Consider the following 12,441-nt stretch of genomic DNA (forward strand, 5'->3'; position numbering starts at 1 on the left):
ACAAAGTAAAGAAACCAAAATAGCCGCTTCATGAGTGGGAAGACAAAAAGTTTATTCTACTGCCAAGGCTGTCTCCCTGGAAACCGTGAAGTGACAGGGGAATGAATCTTTAGGGTTCACTGGGACTAGGAGAAAGGGGGCTTTTGAGCAGGGGAAGGAGGGAGCCCACAGGCTAGCATTGACCTTGACAAATAAATGGGTACCACAGGTGTGTGTTGAGGGAAGGGCCACAAGTTCCTCTTCCCAGAGATAGGAGAAAGACTCCCTTTGTAGCAAGCAGGAACTTCCTTCAAGCTCCTGAGGGAATGGGGCTTTTGTCTAAATGTCTGACCTTGGGAAAAGGACTTTCTTGGGGGACAGGATGTTCTAGTCTTTTGTTGATGATAAATAAAGGGGTGATGTCTTTTCTGTAACTACTCCTCCTGAACTGGGGTGAAGTTGTTAGGGCCTAGGAAGGCTGGAATGTTGGTCAAGAGGCTACTTGGGCTACCTGGACAGTCACCCTAGGTTCCTCCATGGCAATCTTGGTTTCGGTTCCGTTGTGGGCAGAGGTCCCAGGGCAGCATCAGTCTTTTGGCTTCCAGGCCCAGAAGATCCAACGGACTTCCCTGTGGAGGAGTAACCTGGGGGACCCATCTACCTTGTCTAGGGGAAGCTGGGTAATCAACTCTCCAGGACCCTGCTGTGGCTGATTTTGTCACATTTGAAGCAAGTTCAGGTGGATTTCATCTGTGCCTCATCATCTTCTTTGGGGAACATCTTAGAGCAGCCGCCAGGAACTGGCACTTCTCTCTGTCTCAGGAAGCTTTCTCCATCTCTACCTGCTCCTCACTTCCCTTAACACCTTAAATGCCATATTCAGCAGATCTGTGGGGAGTTTGAGGGCCCACAGCCAGTCAGGGAGAGAGGAAGTGAGAGTTAAGGACAGGCATGCCCTCTTGAGAATTAGGGTCTTGCTTTGTGTACTAGAGGAGGGCAAGGAACTCCGCAGGATTTTCCCCTGGGTGACCTTTCTCAATTTATCAAAATTAATTACCTTATGAGAGGCCTTTTGGAGGCTAGCCAGGAGGCCATTAACTATTTTGTCTCTGGCTACCCTGCTTGGGGACTGATCCTCAGCATTTAACCTGGTAGTTCTGGTGGGGGTCTGGCAGGGAAACTGTCTGACCCTACTGGACAGGACTTGTCTGTGTGGCAGACCTCATCTGTGTGGACTTGAGCAACCTAGCAAACCCTCTTCCTCAGGGGTGAGAGCAGAGGAAAGAATGGTATTGAGGTCATGCCTGGGGAGGCTATAGGTTTGAGTAAGGCACCTGAACTCTTTGGTGACCTTAGAAGAGTCAACAGAGAAAGAACCAAGGCGCCCTTCTGTCTGAGAGAGGTCAGCCATAGAAAAAGGGACATGTATGTGGAGGGGACCGTTAGGACCCGGCACTTCCCAGAGCGGGCTGGGTAAAGGCCATCAGTGCAGCACGTGCAGGTGTTGTGGGAGGTGATGAGGAGATTGTAGTTGAGGTCCAGTTAGGGTTGGGGGACGTTGGCTGAGGGTACCAGAGAATTAGGTTGAGGAAGAGGGTTAGGCTGAGGACGCATCTGGGGTGGGGCCGAATCCTTTATATCTAAGTCAGAAAGAGTGGTTACAGAGAGATCTGGGTCCTAGTCAGCTTTGGGAGGGGATTTGGCTTTTGTCAGGAGAACGCAATGAGCATGGCATGAGTTACAGAGGGAGGGATGTAAATGGAGAGTGAAGAAAGCCCGCATGTGGTCTGTTTGCCCGTGCATTGGCAGTGTTTGTCAGGATCAGTGAGGATTTGGTAGTCACATACGCCATTGAAACTGTCTAGTTTGTATTGTGGCCAGGCTGTGCTGCAATAAAAAATGATGACAGCACCAAGACTGAGGTGTGTTGAGACTTGAGTATAAAGAAAGTGGAGTTGAGGGGTTAGGTCTTGAGTGGGGAGAGCCCATGGTCAAAGAGTGACAGAGGTAGATGGGGGGGGGGACTCCTTAGTTCTCTCCACAGAGGGAGCTGAGGTGACTGAGTTTCTAATGGGGTGTCCCCAAGCAGACTAGAGGGAAATGTCCCAAATCACAGAGGAGAGGCGTCCCTCTCCACGTGAGAGAGGCCCAGTAGGGCGAGAGGATGCTTCCTAGCACACCGGTGTGGCCTTCATAGTACAAGTAGACAAAGCAGGAGCTCCGTAGTGACTCTAGCCAGTAGAAGGGGAGAGACAAGTGGTCAGAACAGGCAGAGGAGAAAACAGCCAGAGAGGTGCACTAGGAGAGGCTTTGGAAAAGGGGGAGTCCAATAGAGAGAGAGGAGCACGTGTCTTAGTAGGGAGCATTGCCCATAGGGCATAGAAGGGAGATGCCCAGGTGGTGGGCTCCCCAAAAGGGCCTAGAAAGGAGAGAGGACACTTTCCAAGTAGATGAGGAGAGACCAAGATGTGTAGAGCAGGAGGAGCAAGTGGGCTCCAGCATCTGGAACCAAATATGTTGGGTGGCAGAAGCCAGCACGGGCAAGTGATCCCCACCCAGGAGGGCAAAATTGGCATGTGGTTCAGCTAGGAGAGGCCTAGCTCCTTGGAGGGGGAAGCTCACTTATTCCCCTCGCAGGTTTCGGGCTCTGGATGAAAGAAAATGGGTGCAGTAAAGTAACCAAAATAGCCGCTCTAGGTGAAAAGAGAAAAGTTAATTCAAACTGTCAAGGCTGTCTGCCGGGAAAGCCAGGAGAAGCAGTGACAAGGGAGAGACTTCCAGGGTTAAAGGGGATAGAAAGAACGGGAACTCCTGAGCTAGAGTGGGACCTGTGAGCAGGGATGGAGGGAGCCCACTGGCTAGCACTGACCTTGAGAAATTAATGGGCACCTAGGGCCACAGGTTCCTCCAGCCTGAGATAAGGAAAATGACTCTCAAGCAGGAACTTTCTTCTAACCCTGGAGGGAAAGGGGCTTTTGTCTAAATGCCTGACCATGGGAAAAGGGGGGGAGGCAGATACCCAGGTCACAATTGGACAGCACACACAAAGAAGGAAGGAACTTTAGAAGAAAACAGTGGGAAGAGGAGGGAGAGTGGAAGCCATTTTGCCTCTGCCACCTGGGATTGCAGGCCTCTGTTTCAAGAACTCATGGTGGTGTGGAGAAAGTTGGGAGTACCTGTGTACAGGCTCAGAATCTGGAGTTTTATCCTGTGCAGGCTGCTAAAAATGAGATGTTTCACTAGAGGAAGTTAGTAGAACATGAATATAAATTAACTCACAAGACACAAAGCAAAGAAGGTTAAGATGAGCAGAAGCAAGGCTGGCTAACATTGTTTCCTTACCAGGATTGTCTGGTATTTGCTACAATATGTTAACGTTTACTGTGGTGCATTAATTAGTGAATCCAAAGAATGGAAGTTCCAAGGTGGTGTTTAGGAAAACATTCTTTAAGCAAGGTGTCCCCGAGCATCTTGAGCATCTTACGAGGACTCTCAGAAGGGGAAGAGCATTTGTGTGGTCCAGGCTCCTGGGACTTGGAGGATGGGTGTGAACGTTAGTGTTGGACCCTGAAGTCCAATCACTGAGGAGGAGTTGCCCCAAGAAAACACCCTCACACCGCAGTTGATGTAAAAGCATGAGGATTTTAATTAATTCTGTCACAACAGGGTCTTTCAGCATTCAGAAAGCCAAAAAGACCCCTAATAGCTGGTACAGGCTACTTTTAAAGTAAAAAGCCACAGAAGCAAGGGGGGAGTCTGGGGGTTGTTCTTCAACTATTATGATTGGCTTATTCAAAAGGCTACTGGCAATGATTAGTCTGAGCCAGGGCGGAAGAGTGGTTGCCAGATCAGGCTGGGTAAGAGGGAACATCTGTGGGTTACTTTGACCCCTTCCCAGGGACTGAGTCAAAATATCAGGAACTGAGTCAACACCTAAGGGTAATTGTTAGATTCCTGGTTCCCAGGGGAGGCGAGGGGGGGGAGCACTAAGGCTGAGAGGCCTCAGAGTTATTTTAGAGTTCTACAGTTAGCTACAGTCAGAACCTAGTCCAGTGCTGGCCACATTGTAGAGCACTGGATCTCAACCTGTGGGTCACAACCCCTTTGAGTTTGAACGACTCTGTCACAGGGATTGATAAGTATTGGATACCTGGCTACTGGGTATTTTAGATGCTGGGACTTGAACCTGGGTCTTCTGGAAGAGCAGCCAGTATTCTTAACTGCTGAGCTCTCTCTCCAGCCTTCCCCCGTTTTAAAAAATGGTCCCTGGCTGTTAATTTTTGAGAATAACTTTAAAAGGAAATAACCTTGAGAATTACCAAGAGGCTGATCTCTTTTGGTTGTTTCTCTGTGTGACAGTCCTGGCTGTCCTGGAACTCACTATGTAGAACAGGGTGGTCACTCCCTGAGTTTGCTATTTCAGAACATTGAGGTGTGGCCAGAAGCAAACTAATTGAAGTTTGCTAACCATATTTACTTCCTATTGTTGCTGTACAAACCATGACACATTCGATGACTTAAAACAGTATGCTTACTATTTTAGTTCTGTTGTTCATAACTTGTCTTACTAAAATCAGGGTGTCAGAAGAGGCCTTTGGCTCTAGAACAGTGGTTCTTAGCCTTCCTACCACTGAGACCTCATGTTGTGCTAACCCCCAACCATAAGATTATTTTTATTGCTACTTAATTGTAATTTTGTTACTGTTGTGAATTGTAAATATCTGTGTTTTCCAGTGATCATTTGGCCATCAAAGGGGCCGTGACCCATGGTTGAGAACCACTGCCCTAGGGTCTGTAGGAGAGGATCTGTTATGTTTAGGGGCAGTCTGCGTTCTCTGACTCCTAACACCTTTCCTTCGTGTGTCTGGAGTCATCCTGACCTCTTCCTGACCCTGTTTCTGTTGTATAGTGCTTCCTTTGACTGTGACAGTTTTCTGCCTCTGTCTTCTACTATTAAAGATCCGTATGATTATATTGGGGGATACTCGGATAACCCAGAATAAGGTCTCCATCTCAAGATCCTTTTTCTTTTTGGTTTTCAAGACAGGGCTTCTCTGTGCAACAATCCTGGCTGTTTTGGAACTCGCTTTTTGTAGACCAAGTTGGTCTTGAACTCACAGAGACCCGATTGCCTCTGTCTCCCAAGTGCTGGGATTAAAGATGTGCACCGCCACCACCACCACTTGACTTAGGTCCTTATTTAGTTACATCAGCAAAGTTCCCTTTGCCATAGAAACTACATAATTACAAATTCCTGTAATTAAGATAGGCACCATCAGACACCCAGTGCTTCCTCCCTCGGGTATGTTCAGGCGTACCCCCCATGTGTGTGCATGCACATATGCATGTTTGTATTTTTGCATGCTCGTGTGTGTGTGTGTGTATGTGTGTGTGTGTGTGTGTGTGTAGTCTGATGTGTTCATCTGTGCATGGGGGTCAAAGATCAATGTCCTGTGTCTTCCTCAGTCACTCCTTACCTTAATTACAAGGTCTCTCCCTGAACCTGGAGCTTGTCAGTTCAGCTAGAAGCCTAGGAATCCTGCTGCCCCCTTCTCCCAAGTCCCCACTGTACTCAGCTTTTCATGTGGGTGCTAGGGATCAGACTCGGGTTCAAAGCAAGCACTCTGCTGACTGAGCCATCACCCCAGCCTCTTAATCCATCTCTGAATGGAGACAAGAGTAACGGGAGTAACTCTACACTAGTTACTCTAGTGACCTTTAAAAGATCAGCATGGTAACTTTTAAATCAGACTGTCTACTCCAGTGAGAGTATTTACTAACACAGAGAAAGAAAAGATGTAGCAAGTGTATATATACAAAGAGGTGAAGATGAGGAGATGTGCCTTCATCAGTGAAAATAGACAGTAGTGCTAAGTGGAATATGGGGCCAAGCAGGATGGGTTAGTGTAAGAGAATCTTCAGCAATAATTCAAGGTCTTGAGGGTGTCTGATAACTTCCTGTTAGTCTCACAGAGCTGTTGACATTCATCACGTGACCAAACTGCTGTCACGTCAGAAGATAAGTGTGATATTTACAAAACTACTAATCTCAATTTAGAGTCTTTAACTTTGAAGGTTTTGGAAATCTTGAGGAACTTGTAAATGATAACATATATTATTTCTTGAAAATGACTGTATCTTGGCATCACTCAGTGCCTCGTAATCAGTGTGTCCTTTATTGCCATGGTGTCCCTGAAGAGAGGAGCTGCATTCTTCTGTCAGGACTCCTAAGAGTCCCAGGAGGAGAGGGATGGAGGAAGTGGGGAAGAGAGAGGTAGGGTAGGTGTGGAGGAGGAGTTTGTTGGTGGCCTGTGTAGCCAAACTGCCCAAAGCTCTGGGCAGAGCTGATTGGAAAACTAGAACCTGGATCCCCCCTCCCCCCCATCTATACTTTTTGAAAGACTGATTTAATTCCCCTGGGGAGTGTGGGCCTGGAGTAAAGTCCTGCCGGTAGAGGCAGGTTCCAAACCTGGCCTTTCTGTTGTTTAACTCCCTCTGTGTAACAGAGGGTTACTCAGGCCTATTCTCCCCAGTCCCCTTGATGTTTGGGGCCTCCACAGAGAGCACTGCTGGAGAACTCCTTCCAGAACAAGAGGTGCTGTTCTGGCAAAGCAATACAAACAACACAGATGTTCACACGGTTCCACTTACAGATGTAGAAATAAAAGGGGTTCAGAGCGACCAGATTGCCCAACGTCACAGATAGGAACTGGTAAAGTCCAGATTGAAACCTGATGTATGTGCACATGTGTGCTTGGACATGCAGCGGCCAGAGAACGGCTTAGCTCGTCCTCCTCAGCTCGTCCTCCTCAGGGTCTTTGTTTTTTAAAAAGTATTTCTCTATTTATTTATTTTGTGTGGAGAAAGAGGGAGAGGGAGAAGGGGAGGGAGGGAGACAGACAGGGAGAGAGGGAGTGAGAACGATCAGTTCCCAGATGGAAGTGGGGACACCTTTGAGGAGTTGGTCTTGCCTTCCTCTTGTCTCTCCTGCCATGTTCTCCCAGGCTGGGTGGTTCTGTCCCTTCTCATCTCACTGTATGAGTTTGGAGGTTACACATGTGTGCCACCATATCTGGTTTTATAATTTAAGTATCATTTATTTATTGTTGGGGGCATGCATGCTCACATGCGTGGGGATCAGAGGACAGCCTGTGGGCATCTGTTCTTTCGTTCTGTTCTGCTGTTGTTCTGGAAAGTGAACTCAGGTCATCAGGCTTACGTGGCAAGTGCGTTTGCAGGCTGAAACGGTTCTGCCGTCTAGCTGCCCACTGTCTCTCTGTCTCTGTCTGCCTTTCTCTTTTCTCCTTCCATGTGGTTCTTCCCACTGTTTAAGAGGCTGCAGAAGTACCCAGCTCCAATTGGTGCATCTGTAACATAACTTCCTAATATTCAGGGAACATTACAGAAGAGGCATAAGGATGCTAAGAACCAGGGGCTGGAGATGGCTCCTTGGTTAAAAGTACTTGCTGCTCTTGTTCCCAGCTCCAATTGGTGCATCTGTAACATAACTTCCTAATATTCAGGGAACATTACAGAAGAGGCATAAGGATGCTAAGAACCAGGGGCTGGAGATGGCTCCTTGGTTAAAAGTACTTGCTGCTCTTAGAGAAAACCTGAGCTGTGTTCCTAGCATCCATATGGTGGCTCACAACCTGCTGCACCTCCAGTTCCAGGAGTTCAAATGCCCTCTTCTGGCTTGCGAGGGAACTGCATGTGCATGGTGCACAGATAGACATGTAGGCAAAATATACACATAAAATACAAATACATACATCTTAAAAATATACACATAAAATACAAATACATACATCTTTAAAAAAAGGTTTGTAAGTTCTAGAGGACCAGGATGCCTGCTGCGAGATTGTACCTTATAATATGGTAGGCATGCTAACTCTTGAAATAGTAACAGTGTGGTTGTCTGAACAAGACCCAAATACCGACCACAGCAGTGGAGATGCCAATGGGGATAGGGGAAAGTCCACAAGTCCCCACCCACCCTCGATAAAGGATGCCCTGGATACTTTGTGTCCTAAACACATGTACATATAAGTAACATTAAATGACTTAGTGGTGCGTTTGCGTGTGTGTGTGTGTGTGTGTGTGTGTGTGTGTGTGTACACACGGGGTCACGAATCCCAGAGTGGGTGCACAGGATGATGGGAGGAGATTATAAAGAAGTAACTTGTCCAGAGTCTTTGAAGGCAGGTGTGTGAGCATCACTGTTGCTGCTGCCTGTGTTGATAAGGAGCGGTGCGTTAAGTACCGGATGTGATGTGTTCAGATGTGGCCAGGGAGAATGCCCTCAGCTATGTTCCTAGGAACGTTTTCTTAGCATGTGTCTTGAAGAAAAAAACATTAGAGTTTGTTTCAAAGAAATTAGTCTGTGTTTGGAAATATTCCAGATGGGTTAGAAGAGTCAATTTTAGTTGTAAAGTCAGTTTTCATAAGTCCATATGTCTTACATGTATTAGCTGTTCATTTTATTTTAATACCCTAATCATAGATGCTAAAAATTGTCAGTGAGTTTGGGCATGTTGCTCTAAGATAACTAAGCTTACTTGTGTTGTATTTTATTATTATTATTTTTTGTGTGTGTATGCACACATGCTAGAAATAGAAGAAAAGATCTTGGACACACTAGATAAATTATCTTTACCACTGGCAGATGGTATTCTGAATCCGTTTAAGTTAATTTAAAAAAGCTGAGTTTTCTTTTCTTTTCTTTTTTTTTCTTTTGGTTTTTCGAGACAGGGTTTCTCTGTGGCTTTGGAGCAAAAGCTGAGTTTTCTAAGGGCTGGAGAGATGTTAGGAGTTAGGAGTGTAATTAGGAGTGTTTATTGTGCAATCGTGAAGAAGGGAGTTCAACTCTCGGCACCCACATAACCACCAGGCGTATGGCACATGTTGTAACATAACAGTTATGTTTCCTTTCAGGGAAGTGGAGACAGGAACCTCATGGGGTTTGCTGGTTTCCAGCCTATCTGGGAAAACCCTGTGGTGAGGGAGAGACCCTGCCTCAAAGGAATAGATGGAGAGTCAGTAGTCGAGGAAGACACTTGATGTGTCTTCAAGCCTCTGCTCACTCACACACACACAGTGCATCTGTATACATTTCTAGATTCTTCAGTATTTATTCTTCTCTAAAAACAGCCATGTTTTCTGTGACTGGCTTTGTGTAATTATTTTATCCTACAGTCATTGTTGCTGCTCCCTTTCAGTCTGCTCTTAGGTTTGATAGTGTGGTATTAAGTTACTGTCCTGGGTAGGTATGCTCAGCTGGCCCGGAGTTGATGGCAGCCAAGCCAGCATATGTGCTATTGCCAGGGAAGCTGCAGAGCTACCCTGAGGTCCCAGAATAGAAGGGCATGATTATTTAGAAGCTTTTGATACCAGTTTTCCCTCTGGCTTTAGCTATATAAATCCGCTTTGATATTGTCTAGGACCTACCACGTTTCATGCCATTGTTACTGTCTCACGACTTGGGTGGGTGGAGGCTCCAGTCCTGTACTCTCCAAATCAGAGCTAAGTTTATCCCCTTTGTATTCTTGTAGGAACCCTCCACCCACGTGCTCCCCTCCGATCTATAGATGGCCACGTGGAGCCCAAGCAGGGATTTCTCTGAAATGTCCAGCCGAGAGGAGGGTATCTAGACCACACCTACCTTCCTGCCGAAGAGATCATCACTGGGTCCCTGTAATCCAAGGCCGGAAGCAAGAAACATAATCGCTTGGATTGGTTGAGTACAGTTACTGGAAATATGGAGAATGAACCAGACCAGGAGAATTTAGAACAGAACCTGTGTGCCAGGACTACGGAGGAAGAGTTGAACAAATCTTTCAGTCTCGAAGCTTCTCTTTCAAAATTTTCTTGCATAGATCTGGATAAGGAGCTGGAGTTTAAAAATGATCTGGTAAAAAAAAAATCTATCAAGTGATGGTTTTGAACAAAACTTGTGTTAGTGTGCTGTGTGACACAAATGCTCTGAACCTACTGTATTTGCAGCCTAGTGAGCAGGAGTCTGTTCCGGGTACGGGGTCCCGTCATTCTTTGTGTAGTCAGTCCATTACCGTGTGTGGAGTGCTCTGGTGTTGTCCCGTGAGCTTCACACTGGTAATCCACGTCACAGATGGACACTGCGCGCAGCTGGGTTGAATGCCTTATCAGGGTCACAGAGCTGATGCGGGTATTAGTTAGAACTCTACCTGGCACTTTATCTGCTTTCCTTCTTGACTGAGGGATGTTTCTGTGACTCTGAGAGTATTAATGACAACTTGTAGAAAAGCTAATGGTCCCTCACCATGAGAGAAACAAGAAATTCTGCCATGCTTTGGCATGTCATTTCAGTCCCAAGTCTGAACTCAGCAAGGGGGAGGGCCGGTCATGAGATGTGGTTTTGTCTTTCAACTTTCCAGAAAGGTCTAGGGCTGTCAGAGCAGCACAGGCAGGGTGTTCTTGGCCTTGAGAGTCTCTGGATGTGTGGATGGGAATTGCTGAGTTGAGAGATGATCCAGTAAGCTTGTCCTTTAACAGTGGTTCCGGTTATTTAAAATATCGGACAGTTATAAGAGGAAAAGCCTTGTGAACCTTGATTTCTTTATTTAGATTGATGACAAGGAGTTTGATATTCCTCAAGTGGACACCCCTCCCACTCTGGAGAGCATACTTAACGAGGTAGGTAAATAGTGTTTGTCACTATCACTTTGTGGCATTGATTTTTCCATACTTTTTGGGTTAGTTACACTGTATGTATTTGGATGTATATTGTTCAGTATGGTGGCCCCTAGTTACATGTGTCAACTTAAAATTTATGTTAATTACAAAATACTTGAGGTATTGTGCAAGGCTCATTTCAGGAACTCAGTAGCTGTGTGTGACTAGTGGCTACCACAGTAGCCAGCATAGACACAGGAGAAAACTGTTGGTCAGCGTTGGTCTAGATTTTGAAATTCTCAAGGGTAGAAACTACATCTTGTTCATCTTTTGTCTTTGTGCCCAGCTGATTTACTATCTCTCTGGGGGCCTATGAACAATTATAATTCACATGAGATAAGGTACCAGTGATCGGCCAAGGAAGATGTTCTACACAAGTGTACCCTGGTGAGCCAGTGACTTTATTTGGCTTAATTTAAGAGAATACATGACTCAAAAATAGGTATATCACTGAAAATTCCCATCTCAGCATCCCTCATGAAAGTTGTATTTCAGGAGTCCTAACTTTAGTTGGTCTATTAGTTAGGGGTCTCAAGTGATTAATAGAATTTATAGAATGAAATATGTACACACACACACACACACACAATTTATTAGAATAGCTGTGTCCAACTAGCCCAACAATGGCTATCTACCAATGGAAGTTTCAAGAATCCAATAGTTGTTCTGTCCACAAGGCTTGACATTTCAGCTGATCTTCAGTATATGCCAGAATCTTGAAGAAGTAGGTTCTAATGCCAGTGAAGGAATGGACATGTCATGGAGAGCAAGAGCAAGCTTCCTTTGTCCTTGTGCTTTATATAGGCTGCCACCAGAGGGTGTGGCTCAGATCTTCCCCATCTCAAAAGATCTGGATTAAATATGGGTCTTCTAATTTCAAATGATTCAATTAAGAAAAAAAAATCCCTCACAGGTATACCCAGCCACTTGGGTTTTAATTAGTTTCAGATACAGTCAAGTTGACAACCGTGAGGCAGGCTGACAGTTTATGTGGAGTCCAGCTACAGTGGTTTGAATGAAAGTAGCCCCGTAGGCTCCTATATTTGAGTGCTTGGTCCTCAGTTGATAGAGCTGTTTGGAAAGGACTAGGAGGTATGGCCTTGTTGGAGTAGGGGCATCACTGGGAGCTTGAAGTTTCAAAAGCTGCTATCTGTCCTGGCGTTAGGGTCACAGACTCTGAGCCCCTGAAAATGTAAGCCCCCCCCCCAATAAACTCTAGAAGTTGGCTTGATCGCAGTGTCTTAGCACAATAGAAAAGTCACTAAGATACTGGGACCTGGCGCTGTTCCTCGCTTCCTGCACTAGAACTAGAGTCAGGGTTATCTCTGCTGGTTTTGGCAACGCCATGGCCATGTTACCCCCAGAGGCGAGAGCTATACTGCAGCGCTCCACTCCTGTCCTGTGGATCGTACATGCTTTCTTCCCTCTCTTTTTTCTAAAATTTGATTTTATTGAGCTATATATTTTTGTCTGCTCTCCTCCCTGCCTCTCCTCTTCCCTTCTACCCTCTCCCATGCTCCCAATTTACGTAGGAGATCTTGTCTTTTTCTACTTCCCATGTAGATTAGATCCATGTATGTCTCTCTTAGGGTCCTCATTGTTGTTTAGGTTCTCTGGGATTGTGAACTGTAGGCTGGTTTTTCTTTACTTTATGTCTAAAAGCCACTTATGAGTGAGTACATATGATATTTGTCTTTCTGGGTCTGGGTTACCTCACTCAATATGATGTTTTCTAGATTTGTCCATTTGCCC

The 12,441-nt window shown here is 45.9% G+C and overlaps 1 protein-coding gene across 2 annotated transcripts in view; it reads left to right on the forward strand.

Annotated features, from left to right (window-relative positions):
• The window catches only part of Vps8 (VPS8, CORVET complex subunit), a 219,565-nt gene that overhangs the window by 5,070 nt on the left and 202,054 nt on the right, over nt 1–12,441 (forward strand). For both annotated transcript variants that reach the window (XM_005368975.3, XM_013354407.2), the window contains exons 2-3: nt 9,531–9,889; nt 10,582–10,650. In XM_005368975.3, coding sequence (XP_005369032.1) covers nt 9,737–9,889; nt 10,582–10,650 — 222 coding nt within the window. In that variant the 5' untranslated portion in view covers nt 9,531–9,736. The remainder of the gene's footprint in view (nt 1–9,530; nt 9,890–10,581; nt 10,651–12,441) is intronic.

Source organism: Microtus ochrogaster, unplaced genomic scaffold (genome assembly GCF_000317375.1).
Source record: "Microtus ochrogaster isolate Prairie Vole_2 unplaced genomic scaffold, MicOch1.0 UNK43, whole genome shotgun sequence".
NCBI lineage: Eukaryota > Metazoa > Chordata > Mammalia > Rodentia > Cricetidae > Microtus > Microtus ochrogaster.